Source organism: Cheilinus undulatus, linkage group 18 (genome assembly GCF_018320785.1).
Source record: "Cheilinus undulatus linkage group 18, ASM1832078v1, whole genome shotgun sequence".
NCBI lineage: Eukaryota > Metazoa > Chordata > Actinopteri > Labriformes > Labridae > Cheilinus > Cheilinus undulatus.
In genome coordinates this window covers 17,297,659-17,316,946 of record NC_054882.1, presented here as the reverse complement: position 1 = coordinate 17,316,946, position 19,288 = coordinate 17,297,659, and the positions used below count along the sequence as shown (strand labels likewise).

Genomic DNA, 19,288 nt, shown 5'->3' with positions numbered 1-19,288 from the left:
TAGTCCTTGCTTTTTGCACTTGGGCACAGTCATGTTGGAGTAGAAAAAGGCCTTCTTCAAACTGTTGAAGCATTAAGATTAGCCCTCACTGAAGATAAAGGGCCAAGCCTAAACCCTAAAGCCCAGCCCCATACCATTATCCCTCCTCCAGCAAAATAGTCTGCACAACTCAACCAGTCAGGTACGTCCTTCTACATCAGCCAAACCCAGACTCGCCCATCTGACTGCCAAACAGAGAAGCATGATTCATCACTCCACAGACAACACATCACGTCTCCTCTGCTCCACAGTACAGTGTCGTGTGCTTTCCACCAGCGGCCCTGAACCTTTTTTCACCATAGACCAGTTTTATGGACTGGCCATCAATGTGTTGGTGATAAACACGTCAAAAGAAATTATACGAACAGCATTAAAAAAAGTGAAAGGTTGTTTTGCTTGTGAGTTGTGTTTGATTTTTACTCCTTTTAGCGAGATTATGGGCTTCATTTTTGGGTATCACATGACCAAGATGAGTGTCTTGATGTCTGGGTATGGACCAAGAGGCACAAACGAGTGGAAAAACAGTAGACAATCTGGCCTTTTCCCATATAACACATCTTTCAGAATCTGATAGTCAATAAAATGGAAATAAGTAATTTATTCTAACTGTACGTCCCACAGCCTGGCACCGGTCTATTGTTCAGTGGTTGGGGATTGCTGCTTTACACCATTCAGTGCAATGCTTGGCATTGGACTTGGAGATGTGAGGCTTGCATGCTGCTCAGCCATGGAAGTCCATTCCATTAGGTTCCACTAAACAGGTTTAATGGTCACATTAATGCAAGTGAAAGTTCAGAACTCTTCGAACTTTGTTGACTCCTACGCACCATGTCCCTTAGCAGTCGTTGACCCCGCTCTGTGGCTAAGTAGCTGTTGTTCCTAAATGCTTCAACCCTCTAACAATATCACTTACAGCTGACTGAAGAACATCCAGCAGGGAGGAAATATCCTGAACTGTCTTATTGCAAAGGTGGCATCCATCACAGTGCCACGCTTGAAGTCACTGAGATCTTCAGAACGACTCATTTAGTATCACAAATGTTTACAAATGGAGACAGCATGGCTAGGTAGTTGATTTTATACTCCTGTGGCAACAGGTCTGATTGAAATCCCTATATTACATAACTAACAGGTGTGGCCAAATACTCTAGCACATACAGTGTAGTTTTAGGACTACCTTTTTTACCGAGAATTCACCAAGACAGAAGAAAATATATGATTGATGTCATGGACAACCACCGAAACCTGCATGCCTGGGTTTATAAGAGTATAAGAGTTCTCTCTTATGAGAGTAAATTACTAAAACATTCGGGGTTAAGAGTAATTACACTCCATAGCTGCTCTTCAATCCACTTAATTTGTAGTGTTTGTAACTTAAACCATGAGGTATATTTATCATAAAAAATCCACTTAAACTGAAAAGGCTGAAATCTTGAGCTACTTGTAGAAAATGGTTCTGCACTGGAGAGAAGGCTTTATGTTCTCCCTGTTTTCATTCTTTGTGCTTAGCTAAGCCAAGCTATTGCAAGGGAGACTTGTATATGAAGATGCATCAGCAACAACCCTCCTGTGTTACTCCTTGGAGAAAAAGAAAATCAGCATGTTTTCCCCAGGTTTTGGCCCCAAACAACATGTTTTTATTCTTTATTTTTACTAACACACACTATCTTTCAATGGCTAAATCCTGATGTAAACACATACAGTACTGTACAGAACTTTGAGGCATGTTAGGCCAAAAAATTGAGGCTGGAGAAGGGCAAAGACGTGGGGAGTAAGCCCACCTGAGAATGGAAGGACTAACACAACCCCGGTCATACTCTGGATGGGAAAACAATCTGTTGAAATAATAAAGTCTACTGGAAAAAGGGTGGATATGGCAACTAAGCATGGCCTAGGGCATTGGTTTTCAACTTTTATTTGCCCAAGGCACACCTAAGTTTAAGTCAAAATCTCTAGTTCGGGCAGGCCAAGCGCTGCCATATAATTGAGATCAGTTGATTCACTTCTAAGCACCCTACTGGCTAATCACACTCATGCTACCATATTCATACTGCTCCAGCCTGGCAACTCTTCACAACTCCCTCTGAAAGCTGCTTTTTACAACCCTCCTCCACCCCAGCTCCTCCTTTAATCTACCTCTGACTTTATCAGTACCACTGTGTTGTCACTGACGCCTGCTCCGCTACAGGTTTTTTGCTGCTTCACAGCAGGCACAGAAAAGGTAGGATCTGCCCCCCAGCAGCCCCTTGTGGTGGCATGTCAGGCACTGCAATGAATTCTTGGCGCCCTACATGCCTAAAACCTACGCACAGGACTGCACGTCAAGCCTGAAATATTAACTTGGATAACCCTGAATTTAAGGCAACATTACACAACTGTGTAGACTCCAAACAAATCCATCCTGATCCAGACGGACTAATATGTCAGCACTTTGAAAAAAAGTTGGGGTAAGCCAACAAACTGCGACAGGAGTAAGAGATTTATTTAATATTTCAGTGGACCTGTAATAAAGTCGGAAAAACACTCATGCTTTACCTCAGTGCTGACTGTTATGACTGGCTGTGGTCGCTCTTCCAGCTGTTTTAGCATTTAATAAAAAGAACGACCACAAAAAGTTGAAGCTGACGGCTGAACTGAACTGAATCTCTTCCCAGTGTAACTTCAGATACTCGCACAAACATAAATACACAGTCCTCTGTCCTCACTGTCCCTCACCTCCTCTCTTCTGTTTATGTGCCGCCCACGCACCCTTACTTCCTCTCCTCGTCTGACCTCACATCCTGTCTGCGTCTGACCGCCTGTGTTTGATTACTAAGGACAGCCAGACTGAGTGAGGGAGCGCAGCGGATGGCAGGAAAAGAAGAGGAATGAGGAATTGAGGAGGAGGGGGGGGTGAAGCAGCGGCAGGGTGAGCCAAAAACAGGCGAGAGGGGGATTTAGAGGAAGAAAGAGAGACAGTGAAGGACGGACCGCTGCGAGAGAGAGAGAGAGAGGACAGGCAAGAGGAGTCTGGGTAAGAGATTAGGTACAAAAACACAAGGAAATTGAGAGACAAAGAGCGAGCCAGGGATCAGCAAAGAGGAGGGGAAAAGGAGCAGATGAAAGGAAAGAGGGAGGAGAAGGCTTAGGTGAATGTGAGGCGAAGATTACACACACTTTTGTGACATCATCAGTAGGCGCGGGGCAGATAAAACTGATCACAATGCAGCAGTAGTAGTGCGGCAAAACTCAAGGGTTGAGGTGGGGTTTTATCATATAAAGTTTTCCTTTAACAGTCACCCAACAACTTTATCTTACAGCATCAGTTTTAACCATTTCACAGAGAAATTTTTCCTTTTGTAACTCTGGGATGTTAAGTGGCCTTAAATGACAATCACCATTAGCTAACAGTGCTGCTGCTGACCACAAGTTTGTCAGAGATGAACAACACTTACAAAAATAGGAGTCTTGACTTCTCTGGAATGACCTTTATTCTTACTAAGAATTAGGGAAGAAGGCTGGTACCATTCTTATTTCTACATGATTCTGCAGCAAGGACAGTGCTTCCTGATTTCATATTTTTTGTCACCCTTAAATGTTTCAGATCGTCAACCACATTTTAAAAAGCAACACATCGTGGTGCCATGTAAAGAAATTCAAGAAAAGATGACTTTTATCGGTGTGGAAAGGGTTACAGAGCCATTTTAAGGGTTGGGACTCAAGCAAACCATAATGAGATCTATTATCCACAAATAGAGAAAACAGTAGTGAACCTTCCCAGCAGTGGCCCAAAATGACCCCAAGAGCTGTCTACAACTTGTCCAGGTCACAAAAGTAACCAAAACAACAGCTAAAGACCTGCAGGCCTCACTCAACTCAGTGAAGGTCTGCCAGAGCCATTATCCACAAATGGAGAGAACTTGGGACAGTGGAGTACCCTCCCAAGGTTGGCCAGCCTACCAAAATGACTGCAAGGGCGCATCAACGACCTATCCAGGAGGTCACAAAAGAACCCAGAACATCTAAAGACCTGCAGGCCCCACTTGACTCAGTTAAGGTCAGAGCTCATAATTCAACTATAAGAAAGAGACAGGGCAAAAAATGGCATCATGGTAGAGTTCCAAGGCCAAAATCACTGCTGACCAAACAGAACACAAAGGTAGATGGACTTGAGCTTCTACAGCACTTTTCTTGTAATATAACTACTCAAGGCACTTTAACACCACAGGTCACACCTACCCATTCATTCACTGATGGCAGAGGAGAATTGGTCATCAGTATAAGATAATCCCATTCACACGCTTCCATTTAGTTAAGGACTGTTTCGGAGCAATCAGGGCAGATTGGGATAAAGTGTCTTTCCTGAGCACACATGGACATGCGACTGCAGGAGCTGGAGATCAAACTCCCAACCTTCAGATTGCGACACAACTGACTCTACCAACTAAGCCAAAGTTGCCCCATACAAAGGCTCGTCTCCCAAAAACACCTGATGATCCCCAAGACTTTGGGGAAAATATTCTGGGACTGACAAGACAAAAGTTAAACTTTTTGAGAAGTAACGTCCCGTAACATGTGGAGTAAAACTAACACAGCATTTCATCAGAAGAACATCATACCAACAGTCAAACATGGTGGCGGTAATGTGATGGTCTGGGGCTGCTTTGCTGCTTCCTGGACCAAGCTTATGATAGTTTTGGATTTCTCATTAGTCTTTATTCTTATTTCATTTTTTACTTTTTGTTTTAATTATAAGTTTAGTTTCAGTTTGTTTTAACTCCTGGTTTTTCAGTTCAGTTTAGTTTCAATTTTGCAAAAATGACTTGTTTTAGTTTACTTTCAACTCTTTTTGAATTCTGATGTTTGCATACAACTCAAGACCTAAAATCACAATTGCATGAAGTCTTCTACAATCAAATCACACCATTTACTCCCCCCAGGCTTGGATATACATGTTGGCATCAGATTTTTTTAGTTAACTATAATAATCTTGACTTTTTCCCATAGGGCCAGGTATGTTTGGATGGCTTTTTTTCCCTTAATAAATGAAATCATTTAAAAACTGCATTTTGTATTTACTCTGGCTATCTTTGTCTAATATTAAAATCATGTTAACAATCAGAAGTAAAACTGAAGATGGTTACTCTCCTTTCCTTTACCTTCTGAAGGTTTTATTCAGCATTTTAAAGGATTCTGCACACTATTAGCATCACAAACACAAAGCTGTTTTCAGCTCTGCTACCTCTCCCTTAGATTCTGTTTCAGAGTTGCACTTGACATCTCTCCACAAACATTTACCTCCAAAGGATTTACCTTTGATTTTCATCAAAGACGGATATTTTCAAACATCATCTTTGAACTTTTGAACTCAACCAGAGGCTGTGCCCAGCCTTTGAAGAGGTCCAACTTAGAGTCAATGAAAATCTGTTTTTCCCAAACCCTGAACACCTGTGACTTCTCCTCCGTGCTTTAATTTGAAAGGACAAAAAAAGCAGGAAAGGAGAATAATTTAAAGCACAATGCTTGCTCTGCTCTCCTATTCATCCTCCTTCCTCCACCGTTCCCCTCATACATGGGCATGTTTACACCAATGTCTAAATGTCGCACACCCACATGCTTTAAAATGAGCGCTGTCACTAGCAAATAGAGCTACAATAAAATTGAGTCATTTTGACAGTGAGGAGGGTGCATTCCTCCTGCATGACGCCCCGTGCCTCTTAGACGGAGCCTGTCTGCAACTGGGACAAAAAAAGACCTTTAAGGCCTGGAGAAAAAATGCGAAAAATGTGGCAACGTTCGCTCACTCAGCCCCCGCTCCACACACAAAACCAGGGCCGCAGGCTGAGTGTGTGTCGCCCTGAGGGAACAAAGTCAGATAGGATACCCGTTTTAAGAAGCCTCTAATCAGGAGGAACAAAGAGAAATAGCAGGCCATCAGCTGGAAGGAAAGGGAGGTAGGGAGGCAGAGGTGTGGAGATGAGATAAAGGAGGAAAGAGAGGAAGAAGTGCTGAGGAAAAGGGGGGTAGAGAGGGGCACAGACCTCAGATTCCACACTATTATCATCCGCTGCATAGTGAGCATTCCATCTGCTCAACAGCTGGGCTACACGCACACACAAAGAGAGAGAGAGAGGCCGAGAAGTGGTCGGGACATGCCTGAAATTGAGGTTGTCATGGTGAAGGTTTGTTTCTCATGGCCAAAGCCCCAATCGTTTATAAAGGGGATTAAAATGGGAATGAGACAGACCGAGAGATTGGCACAGGAAAATGAACACAGAAGAAGAGAACAGAAGATGGGCAAAGATGGAGGACACATCATCGCTGAAATTCAGAATTAAACATAAAAAAGAGAAGAAAGGACAGCGATGCAAAGAAAAACCTTGGTTTTCTGCAGAAACCTGACTTTTTGAACATAATGCAAATGAACATGCACATTGCATACTTCTAAGTCCCTGTGCATGAATTTACAGCACATTTTCAACATACATTAACAAAACCAGGCATGACCTCCCTTACCCTAAAGGTGTCCAAACTTTTTTCCACTGACTTTTTTTCAAAATACAGAAAATGTAAGTATAGTGGGGCCACTTCCATTTACCTCACATTTAGGAAATTAAAGCTAGTACTGTGCAGTACATTTAGGCATGTTTGGGACAAAAATTGAAGTTGAAGTAAGGTGTAGGAGGGCACCACTGGGTGGGAAGTATCCACAAAATTCTGGTAGTGCTCTGGATGTCCTTGTATATTACCATAGGCATGGGAAGATAATCTGATAGAAGAAGTCTTCACTTTTAGGATTGAGTAAGGGGTGGATGTGGCGAGTAAATACAGCCTAAGGCAATGGTTCCTAACCTGGGGGGTGTGAGAGGCTTTGTCTGCTCTAAGGTTGTAGATTAGCCAAAATTAACTAAAGACATGATAAACCATGCACTACATAGGTTATAAAAAAGGTCCACTAGTAAGACATACATGTCAATCTTTATTGGGGGAGTTGGTAATGAAACTATAGAAATTGATGCTGTTTTTGACAGTCTTTATTATTCACTTTGGGCCCAAGCTGGGGCACTCAACTTTTTTAAGACACAAGTAGGGGGCTTTGAGTAAAAAAGGCTGGGAACCACTGGCCTAAGGTATTGGTTCCCAGCCTGGTATCCAGTACCCCCTTGGGGTGGGCCAAAGATCTCTGGGGGGGGGGGGGGCGTGAGGATTTGTCTGCTCTGAGGCTGCTAAAATTAAATTTGCTTTAACTGACTAATAACAGTTATTTGGTAGTTTTTATAAAGGTGTTTTGGTAAGTAAAATATGTGCAGGCCTTTTTTTCTTTGGGTTTTATCAATAAAAAAGTTTCAGTCAATATTGATTTTATACAGCAAAATTGTGTGGGTTTTGGGGGGGGGCTCAGCTTTTCTTAAGTACATGTAGGGGGGACTCCAGTAAAAAATGGTTAGGAACCATAGGCCTAAGGTACCATCCAGGCTTGCAAAGCAGATTGGTACACCTGTTTCCTTGTTTTTCACTGGCAAATCCATCTTGCAAAGCTCCCATCTGAACCGTTTGGGCCCAGTTAGAAAGTGACAGGACCAATCAGCGACAAGGGGCAGTACTTTCAGGCACGGCAGAGTCGTGACATAAACAAGCAGAGCAAGCAAGAGCTGGTGCAGTTATGGAGGAAGAGATTAGCGTGGATGCTGCTAAAGCTCCAGTTTTATCAGAACTTGATGACATTTCTTCGTTAAAAGAAGAACAAAGAACAGCAGTGAGTTGTTTTCTTTTCAAAAATGACAAAATTCAAGTACTTACATGTCTATATTTGCCATGTTTTGCATTATTGTCGACACGCAGCTCGATAGTGGCTACGTCAAGTGTTTTGTTGCTCTGACTGGCCCGTAGAGATGTGACAGACAGAACATTAACCCAATCGTACTCCTCTGCCTTCTCTCAAACGTTTCTTATTGAAGCTTTTCCAGATGGATGTGTGAAACAAATCCATCTGGCGTGCCAGGTTAGTCTCCGGGTGTATCACCAGGGTTTAAGAGGCTCAGACAAAAGAAATGCTGTCAAGCTTGACCTTGACTCCCAAAGGACACATGCATGTCGAAATGTGTCGAGCTTGACAACGGCCGCCCTCCCCACCCTCTTCAGCCATGGGTTGTGGCCCACTGGGCCTGTGATGCATCCTTAGCACCCAACATGCCTTAAACTTCTGCACATAACTGTAAGTTAAGTCATGCTAAGTGACAAGGGAATGCTTAAATGGCTAGTTAGTGGCTGACAAGGCAAACAGCCAATCATTTTAAAGATTTCAGGGTGGCCATCAGATTTCAGGATACCTCTGGACCGCCATGGGGACTGCTATTTGCTGCCTTAAGCTTTAAAGGCATTATAAAACAAGATACTGTTATTATTTTGGCTGGCCGCACTGCCTTTTGCGGGGACAAAGAAGCACAATACACTCAAGCACAGGCTCTATGTTCTGCAATGTCTGATTTTATTTTCAGAATTTGCTGCAGACCAATTAAAATTGTACTGCAGGCCATATTTGGCTCCCAAGCCATAGTTTGGACACCCCTGGCTCACCCCTTGATGTCATCAGAATGTTTTATGAGGAGTAGAATAGAACAGGAAGAAGCTGAACAGACAACAGCAGTCTGCTGTATAGAAGATTATGTGAATTTTCTCCATCTGACCACTATAGAGAGTGCAGAAATATACAAGGAAGATTATTTCAGATTCTTTATGTCCAAAGAAGGAACTCAAGGTCCAACAGAACCCTTGAATAGAGTAAGAAGTTTGAAGTTTAAACACACTAAATTGCATTCTCAGATTCCTCCCCATAAGCTGATTCCTCTCCATAGCGGGGTTTCGTGTGGTATGTAAACGTCGACAGAGACACAGAGAGACCTTGTCCACTGCAGCGCGCTCACTACAGAGAAAGATGAGCACCTCGACTTGCCAAGCGACACAAAACTCTCTCCACTTTTCCAAGAAGAGCACGACTGTGTGTGCACGTATGCACGTGTGTTTATGAAAGTGTGTACGTGCAGCGGAACAGCACAGCGACCTGGCCAGGCAGTGAGGGATTATGGGGGATGAGTTTCTCAGAACCCTGACCCCATCCGACCCTGCTCAGCCAGAAAAGTCTTGAGAGAGTGATTGCAGACTGGCAGACGGAGTGGGAGACGAATTCACAGACGGGGAGACGGCGGAGGCAGAAAGAGAAAGTGGCAGTGAGAGGCTGAAAAGCACCAGAGGAGACAGATGGGAAGACTGGGACGGAGAAGTCTGGGTCTAAATTACCACAGGAAATGTAAATCAGACCTGGTTTGTTGTGGTTCACCACCAGTTTACATCAAGATGTCTTTCTCCACCACAAAAACTGCCCTGCTTTTACTTCAGTACCTTAAATGTTGAATATAACAACCTTCTGTTATAATGTGGAGGTAGAAAATGAAAGTCTTTGTTACCCTTTGGGTAAATGCATGCAAAGAAAAACATTTTTTTATCAATTTATTCACTTATCAGTCACTAACTGTTAAAAAGGAACATTCTTAAGAAAGCATTTTACCAGTTGCTTTATTAGCACAGGCTTCATACTGCTTTATCCCGTAAAATGCACATAAATTATTGTGTTACACTCTATTTACTTTAAGAACCCATTGCCTTCTCTGTTGTGCATGTTTCTTATTCAGTTTTCATTATTTAAATGTGTTTGTGTGGTTTTAAATTGGCCACTTTGATTTAAAAATGTTACTTTGTGTTTTAAATGGCATATATTTACAAGTCAAAAAGACAAATTGCTGCCTTTGTATGCAAAACTAGACAAATAAGTCATTTCTATTCTTAAGCATCCTGCTTGGATGGACAAACTGAACACTTTTGCCCCTCTCTGTGGTCAACAGCGTCCATGTAAAGTGAGAGAATGTCAAAAACTAAGCAGGAGTTGTGCGATGTATTCTGTCCGTAAACCATTAATGTGTATTGATATTTTGGTATAATGGCCAAAGTAATTCAGATGATGGCTGGAGTTATGCACCTGTTAAAGTGATTAATTTTTGTCAATCAGATTGACATTTGGGTATAGAGGGGTGCAGGGATGATGCATTTTTGTTGGCAAACCTGGACGGTCGCATTACATGGGAACCTATGGGTTTTTTCCCATGGGTTTTGGATTCATGCTAAAAATGAACGAACAAAATGAGTCGTTCTGAAGAGCTTAGTGACTTTAAGTGTGGTACTGTGAAGGATGCCACTTCTGCAACAAGACAGATTGGGAAATTTCATCTCTGCTGGATATTCCACAGTCAATTGTAAGTGATATTATTAGAAAGTGGAAGCGTTTAAGAACAACAGCAACTTAGCCACAAAGCAGAAGACCATGTAAAATCACAGAGCAGGGTCAACGACCACTTAAACGCATGTGCATAAAAGTCACCAAGGTTTAAAAAGTTCTGAACGTCCACTGGCATTAATGTGAACACTAAAACTTGAAGCAAGAGCTTCATTTGGCTTCCATTTCCGAGCAGCTTCATGCAAGCCTCACATCACTAAGTCCAATGCCCAATGTCAGATGGAGTGTCAGATGGTTGAGTCTGGGTTTAGCAGATGCCAAGAGAATGTAACCTTCCTGATTGCATTGTACCAGCTGTGAAGATTGGTGGAGGATAGGGCCATTTTTTTCAGGGTTTTTGGACAATGCTATGCTTCCAACTTTGTGGCAAAAGTTTGGAGAAGGCCCTTTTTTTAATTTCAACATGACTGTGCCCCAGTGCACAAGCAAAGGCTATAAAGACATAGTTTAATGATATAGTTTGGTAGGATAATAGCAATTATCATCATGAGATTCCTTTAGTCTACACTGCTTCACCTAATTAATGTAATGATGTCTAACTGGCATGACTGACATCACAATCATTAATTTCAGGAGTAACTTAAGGACTGATCTTGTCTCTCAGTCACAATCAGTAGATTCAGAGGGAATTGGTGTGCAAATGATCCAAACTCCAATCGGCATGGTCCTGCATCATGAGTGTTCGATTTGTAAGAATAGAATATTTTGGGTGTGTTTCCTGTAATTTTGCACCAGAATTCAGGCCTTGTTTAACTATGAACGGATGCTTCAAAAACACCTGTTTTACAAGATATTTTGGGGGCTTTTTATGCCTTGATTTAGAGAGAGGAAAGTGGATAGAGTTGGAAGCAGGAATGAGAGAGTGGGGGAGTGACATGCAGGAAAGGAGCCATAGGCTGGATCTTAACCCGTGCCGTCTGTGTACATGTAGCAAGACCTAGCCTGTCCTCCAAAAACACTTTTAGCAGACAGATCATTTGCAGCACTACTCAGATGAAATTGGGTCAAACCATCCCAGGATAAAACGAACAGTCTGACAGCTCTGACGCGGGGTAGAAGTAGGCAGGGCTCTTTGGCCAATTAGCAATGATTGAGTTCCACGAGACTCACTCATGCTGTCTGCTGTCATAAAATCACTCTGTTTTGCTGCCTTAGTGGCAGTAGTTTGAGCAAATTCACCCAAAACTGCTAAAAAATACCTGCATTTGGCTGGTGCCAGGTGCTAATTTCCCACCCTGGTAGAATCTCCAACTGCACATCATAGTTAGTCCAGTCTTTGCCTTGAATCTTCACATAAAGACGCCAACTTAGACTTAAATCTTCCGAGTTGACACACATCAGTTCCACAGTACAGCCTTGTCTGTTTAATTGCTTTATTTGTTGAAGTCAAACCCAAAGTCTGAGCCTGAAAAGAGGACTTAAACCATTATGTAACCAAGCTGTGGTTGATACAGAGCAGTCAGGTGCTGGAGTTTGATAGTGTAGAGAGTTTATCGCTTGTATCACAAGGTTCATTCAGCTGGATGGGGAAATGTCTGTCATTCTCATTGTGATTGGCGAGAACAACCTCCCCTTCTAATCCCTCCAGTCCGGTTACATGATATCAGCGGGAAAGACATTCCTCTGCTGGTAAAGCCATCCCTTTTTCGCTTACTGTTTTCTCTACATCCCCCTTCTTTCATACTCATTGATCCCCCCCCAGCTCCCATCTATCATTCCCTTTCTTCTCCCTACATTCCCTCTTCCAGTCTCTCTCTTCCACCCTGCTGCTCTCCATCTTGCCCTACAAACATGGCCGTATTTGGGTTTGTGGGAAGGGGTTGGAGTGCGTGGGTGGGGTGGGGTTGGGGCCGAGATTATCACCATGGTGATCCACATCATAACAGTGCACTGAGGGATGGGTGGGAGAGTGTTCGCACATTTCCAGTCCTGTTAGAGCAGAAGGAGGGTCTGGGAGAGTTTGATGTTAATATAAGGGCTGAGTCATGAGTTGGTCAAAGGCTACCAAAGCTAACGAGGCTGACATCACCAAAACATTACATTGTGCTTTTATAACCCTCCTCATACTGCCATCATTGTTCTAAAATTATCAGTTCATTGGTGCTGAAATTTAATTAGTAGGAAACTCTAGAGGGGTCAAAAATAGTACAGTGCTAAAGAAAAACTTACATAATGGATAAAAGGGAAACCTAATGATGGTGTCTGCTTTGACAGTCATGACGTCCCTCTGTTGTTTTTATAAATAATACATTTTTGTCACCCAGTGCACTTGAAATAAATCCCTTAATCAATGATGAAATATCTACTCATTCACAATATGGTTTTATCAAGACTTTGTGCGATTTTCCTCCTTTTTTAAGACGCTATGAAATGTAAGTCCTAAATTCCAGATTCTCTGACAATGAAATGATTTGACTTCTGTTATTTTCAATTATATGTAACACTTAATTTTTTTATTGTGTAAGGTTACTGAAAAACAGTTGAAAATTCCTTTCAAAAATAAGGGGTTTCAATGCAACTTTTGTTTAAAATCAAAGCAAAAAGCAGCATCATCTGCTGTTTAAGTAAAATAAGGAAATGCAATTGATTTTTTTGTCAAAGCAATTTGACTTTCCAGATTTAATCTATTTTCATTGTATTGCACGGTATCCTAACATTCCTAATTAGAACCCCATAAAAAGAAGTGTTTCAGACGAAAGTAACAATTTTCTGCTCATTGTTTTAGTAGTTCAGTCCCCCAACGCATCTCCCTCTTCTTTTTTCTGTTTCTACCGCTTATCTCTATCGACAACTCCTTTTGTCTTTCTGCGTATCTGTCTCTCACAATGCTCCATATTTTCTCCCACTGGATCTTCCTCTTCTCTCTCCTGCATCTTCCTCTTCTCTCTCCTTCTTCTCCCTCTTCTCCCTCTCTGCATCTCCCGCTTCTCCTTTCTGCATCGCTCTCTTTTCCTACCGCATCTCCCTCTTCTCTCTCCTGCATCTCCATACCCTTTCCTTCTGCCTGTCCTTCTCTTTTCTGCATCTCCCTCTTTTTTTCTCTTCTGCATCTCCATACCCTTTCCTTCTGCCTCTCCTTCTCTTTTCTGCATCTCCCTCTTTTTTTCTCTTCTGCATCTCCATACCCTTTCCTTCTGCATCTCCTTCTCTCTTCTGCATCTCCATCTTCTCTCTTTCTGCATTGTCCTCTTCTACCTTTTGCTGTATCTTTCTCTTTTCCTTCTGCCTCTTCCTTTTCTCCCCTTATGCATCTTCCTCTTCTTTTTTCTGCATCTCCATTTTCTCTACTTCTGCATTTCCATCCCATCTTATTTAGAACTTCCTCTTCTCAGCTTCTGCATCTCCCTTTGGTCTCTTTCTGCTTTTTCCCTTAACAACCCACAACAGCTCAAGCAGAAAGCTGTTCAACAGGTGTCTAGTTCTGCTCTAGATTTCTGTCTGTTTCTGTGAAGTTTTTCTTCCCTCTAATTTTGCTTAATGTTGCTAAATGATAACCTTGTGGTGGATTAACGCTGGATCTTTGTAATGTAACAGACTACAGTCTAGACCTGCCTTTTATGTAAAGTGGTTATCAAATAGTGCTACAAATATTGCAAATCATGCATAAACATGACAGAGAAGAATAATTTCATATGAATATGACTCCATAGTTTTTAGAGGAGGAGCATGCCAAGAATTGACAGACTGTTAAATCCTAGCTGGGTTTTCCTTGTTTCAAAACATCCTTTTTGGCAGATTGTCATCCTGTTTGGCAATGGCGGAAAATCTTTAGAAATTTCTTTGGTTTAGAATCGCTTTGTCAACACTGATGATACATGAAATGTTTTCCATTATTTTCGTTGCTAAGATGATTGTGCAACTGAAAGTTGAACTCCTAGGAGAGTCAAAGGGCATTTCAGGAAAAGTGGGAGATGAAATTCAGCTGTAATGAGGTGAATGTTTTCTCTGCATGATAGATAGACTATTGTAATTTCTTGATTCTTCTTCCTTTCCTTTTATCTAATGTACTGGAGCCAACATGGTGGATGCAGCAGCCGTCTGGTTTCTCCTGCATTCACAATGCTTGGCAATGACGTAGAATCAAAGATGGAGGTGCAGAGGGTGCCGGCCCATCTGTTTCTGCTGAAATCCCAGTTTCTCGGAGTGAGAGACAGGATCTGCGGCGGTGATGATGCAGAGCAAAGATGGAGGAACAGAGGGGACGAGGCCCACATCTGTTTCTGCTCAGCAAGCAGCACAGTTCTGAGGAAAAAACGGGCCCGTAGAGCTGGCTTTACTCGGGAATGGACACTGCACTCGCCAAGTCAGCCTGCTGCCTTACTGGCACTGGGGCAACAGCCACACACACGCAGTGCAAGGGCATCAGGGGCAAAGTGTGGGCGGCTGTGTGTGGTATTCTGGGTTGGACCGTCCTCGGATGCATCGGGCCAAGCAGCAACTTTGTCAGAATGTTTGTACTCTGCTCTTTAACGTCTCTGTCTGTCTTTCAATTTCTCCATCTTTCTCTGTGATGTCTCCTTTCTTTAACATCCATCTCTCTCCTCTCTCATCTGTCCTTCAAATCCTGCATTCCTCTTCCCTCTCTGTGTTTGCCCCCCCACACACCCCCCACACCTCCCGCCAATCCTCTGGACCCTCATGCTCTGATTGTTTTACAGGAAGCTCAGTCACGGGGTGTTTGTGCATATGTGTGTAGGTGTGGGTTATGTGGTATATCTTGCTGACTCAGCCTGATCTCCAGCCCAGTACTGAGATCCTGGCAGACCAGAACAGACAACAGACGACACGCTGACATGCTCCTGTCTGTCATGTGTGTTATTGTGTGTTTGGGTACAACAGAATGTGCAACATGAAACTGTTCAAGTCAAACACATAGCTGTTGACATTAGCTTGTCTTTTCCTGCTTTGGCGTCCAGCTAATGTGACTCTCTGTTTATATGTAAGTCTGGAGTGTGTTTGGAAGTGAATGTGTATGTGTGTACTGTAAGAAGCTGTGCACACTTTCATCTGTATACTGTATGATCTGAATCATTTGCAGATGTCCAGGCTTGCCACTCTATCTATGAGTGTCCATGTGGAGGATCGATCATAATTTCAAAACAAATTAGCTCTACAGAGCTCAACGGGCCAATCACTCAAAACTCAACATTTTTTTCACATCCAGTACTGTGCAGAACTTTTGGGGCACTAAGGATTCACTGCAAGGTCGACTTGCCAAGATCCAGAGCTAGAGGTGGGCGAACTAGGTCAAGGTCGACCCATGTAGACACATATATAGCTCCAAGGTCAAGCTCGACAGAATTTCTTTCTCTGGGCCTTTTAAAACCTGGTAATATGCCCAGAGACTGCCAGGTGTTTTCAGGCCCTTGGGACATCAACATCTAATTCCTTCCGAGGTGGTACCCTAGGCCAGTGGTTCCCAACCTGGGGTCTGGGAATCCCAAGTGAGTCAAGGTCAACACATGTAGACACACATACATCGCTTGGCAGCCAAAGACAAGCTCAACAGCATTTCTTTTTTCCAGGCCTTTTCCCTCCTGGAAATATACCTGGAGACCGCCGATACCAGGACCCTGCCCTCCCTTATGTCGTCGAAATGACATAATCAGTAACTCTTCAAAAGCATGAAAAAGATAATGCACAACAGAGGACAAAGAGGATTCAAACTTTTTTTTTTTTTTTGTAAAAAGTTGAAAATTCTAGTAGAAAAAAACCTGATTTTCTTTTAGATTGAAAAGTCATATATTTACAAGAAAACCAACTCAGACATTCAATTTAAAAATGATTAATTTAGGAGAAAATGTAAAACAAGAAACCTAATAAAATAGCCAGGAAATTCTAATTTTGGGGAACTGAGGTGTTTATTTAACCTTCTACTGACATCCTAAGAAAGAAAAATTGCCATAGAATTTCACATATATGTTTTTTGTATCACATGTGATGCATTGGACATTTCTGGTAATTGATAATTTATCAGATTGTATACAAAAGGTTTTTAAGGAAATGATTGATCATGTTGGTAAGACAGAGGTCTCAAATCAGTGGTTGGATTTTTGGACTTTTTGACTGTATAATCTCAAAAAATCCAGGTTTTGAAATTCTAGTTATTTTTCCCAGTAAATTAATAACTTTTAAAAATTAAGAATTTTGAGTTCTTTTTGTTTTTGGAAATCAACAGATGTTCTTTGTTACTATCATTATATAGAGTGGTCCTTATGCACCCTTATGGTAATGGATAGTTTTAACATAGGTCTTTTGACAAGAAGAGTACAAAGGCCAATTATTTGGGGATGTTGTCAGTGAAAAACAATTTCAATTGAAGTTTAATTTTTCAAAATCGGTCCTTGGGGAGTCTTAACTTTTCTTAGACATGAGTGTGGCAGGGCCCCAAGGGATAAAAGGTTGGAAACCACTACCCTAGGCCGTGCTTACTCACCACATCCACCCTTACCTTTGTCCTAAAGGTCTGGACTTTGTTACTTTTTCAACAGATTATTTTCCCTTCTGTGGTATAATGCAAGGACATCCAGAGCACAACCAGAGTTCTGTCAATCCTCCTTCTTGCCCATTGGTGCCCTCAGGTGGCTAACTTGTCACACAGATGCCTTACTTCAGCCTCAATTTTTAGCCCAAACATGCCTTTAAGTTCTGCAATTGACTGCACATCCAGTGCTGTCATATAGAAGGTAGTGGTGAAATCTTCCTTTCTATAAAATGGGACATCCCTTCAAGCTCATCAGAAGTCATGCTACCGAGCATTTCCAATGCAAAATATATATATTTTGGCGCGCCGGTAGTCAAGTGGGCGCGCCGGTAGTCGAGTGGTTAAGGCGCATGCCATATACGCAGGCGACCCGGGTTCGAATCCGGCCCGTGGCACTATTTCCTGCATGTCTCTCCCTGCTCTCTCCCCCGTTTCCGACTCTATCCACTGTCCTATCGCAAAAAGGCCAAAAATAAATCTTTAAAAAAAATATATATATTTTTTTGTCTGGGCCCTTTCATATCTGGTAATACAACTTATACTTTTGTATAACCTTCTCTCTGAGTTGCTAGTGTTCTTTTGTCTTCATGGTGTAATGATAGCCAGGAAAACTGATTAACCAGACTGGACCTTCCTGACACAGGTGTCTTTATACTATCAGTACAAAGGGTTGAAAATCCAATGGAGTGAATACTTTTTATAGGCTCTGTATATCTTTTGCAAATTTGGGTGGAACTCTTGTTTTCTATCCGGAGTTCATCCCAGTTTTTCTTTTACTTTGGAGTTATTTTAAATATATAACTTTTCTATTAACAGAAAAGTTGCCGCACCATGGTTATATTCTCAACCTCTCAGACTTCTGATTTAATGTAGAGCATGTGTAGATCATCTGAATGATGCTCAGATTCTCATGGATTTAGGAAACAGACTTGTTCCCACAGCCTCCCCATATGTACTCATCCTCTGATCTGACACCACGCTGAGAGGGACTGAAGGTTTTATGAGGAGGGTAAATTTAAAGAAAGCTTTGACAGCTCTTAAGACAGAGGGACTAAATGTGTCTCTTGGTGCTTTTTCTGTCATCATGTCTGCAGATGAGCTTGTGTTTATTAGTGGATAAATGAGATTTGCTCTTTTTAACACATGGCTACGTGCAAAAGCGTGTTTGCCCTTATGTGCACCTTTTATGTGAACGTGAGGATGATAAGGCTGTTTGAATCTACAAGCTCAAAGGTTTCCTTCATCTCAAGCAGGACTCTACAGGTATGCAACCCCTTTCCCCCCCTCCTGCCTCTTACCCCCTCCACCCTCCCTGTGGCTCAGCCTCCACCAACAAGGCCCGTATTGTAGTGAGGGTAAAACGATAGCGCTCAGGGACGGGATCAGCTATGTGGTTACCCAGACAACCCCTCTTACTCCCCTCGCCTCCCACACCTTCCCCCAAATGGATCCCTTCACCTCAGCGAAGCTACATTCACCCATTCATTTTTTTTTTGGGTGACTTTCTGTGAGTAAAAAAAAATGAGAAAGAGGAGGAACGAAAGGTGTGTTGTATCTGGCTTGGCTGAATGCAAAGGAGCACTGAGGCCAAAGAGGACAAAGGGAGGGGGTCAGCAAGGACATACATTATTCCTTCACAAGAGGAGTATAGAATATAAAAGGGACACTTCAATGCCAGGTAGAAATGAACAAAATGTGCACAACTTCAAGAGCAGTCCCCTTGTCATTCGGTTTGATAAATAAAAAGGAAAAAAAAACCACGCACAACCGTCCTTTGAATTACATCCTTTTTACATCTGTGACGCTTTAAAGCAAAATTCAAACAAATCTTTTGTAAAGACGAGCAGTGAAGTGAGTGTCAGTGCGATTCAGCATGCATCAGCCTCTCTTTCGGGTTGAAGTATTCGTGTGTCCTACCTTGTGTGTGCGTGTCTGGTTCACTGTTTCGTGGACTGCTGCGGAGTCGCCTTTCTGGCTTCTTCCCACCTGGACTGCTGACCCCGCCCCCCGACCCCACTGACCCGAGCGATGGGGCATGTGATTTGTTGCTGCATCACAAGCAAATATAGAAACAGTGTTTCACATTAGCAACAGAAAAAACAGTCAATGTTGCATGTCACAATTCAGCAAATGTAATCCATGTTATCAGATGGCGTGATTTTTCTGACTTAAAAAAACATAAAACATCTTAGAGTGTACGGATCTGTCTTTTTCTAGCTGAGACAATACATCATGACTGAGTGTCTAATTCACACAACACACCTGAAAGGTAAAATGCACCTTTAAATATCTAGCAAAGCAAACAGAATCTCTGCACTAGTTTTTTGTAAGTGTACTGTTCAGTTTTTTGGTAAAGCTTAGTTTTTATTTAGTTCCAGTTAACTAAAAAGATTTTTGAATTTTAGTTTGAGTTTTTAGTTAGTTAACTGTAATAACCT

At 42.2% G+C, this 19,288-nt stretch overlaps 1 protein-coding gene across 3 annotated transcripts in view; it reads right to left on the bottom strand.

The window, feature by feature from the left end:
* The window catches only part of fndc3ba (fibronectin type III domain containing 3Ba), a 171,339-nt gene that overhangs the window by 57,064 nt on the left and 94,987 nt on the right, over positions 1-19,288 (bottom strand). For all 3 annotated transcript variants that reach the window (XM_041813263.1, XM_041813262.1, XM_041813264.1), the window contains exon 7: positions 18,768-18,898. In XM_041813263.1, coding sequence (XP_041669197.1) covers positions 18,768-18,898 — 131 coding nt within the window. The remainder of the gene's footprint in view (positions 1-18,767; positions 18,899-19,288) is intronic.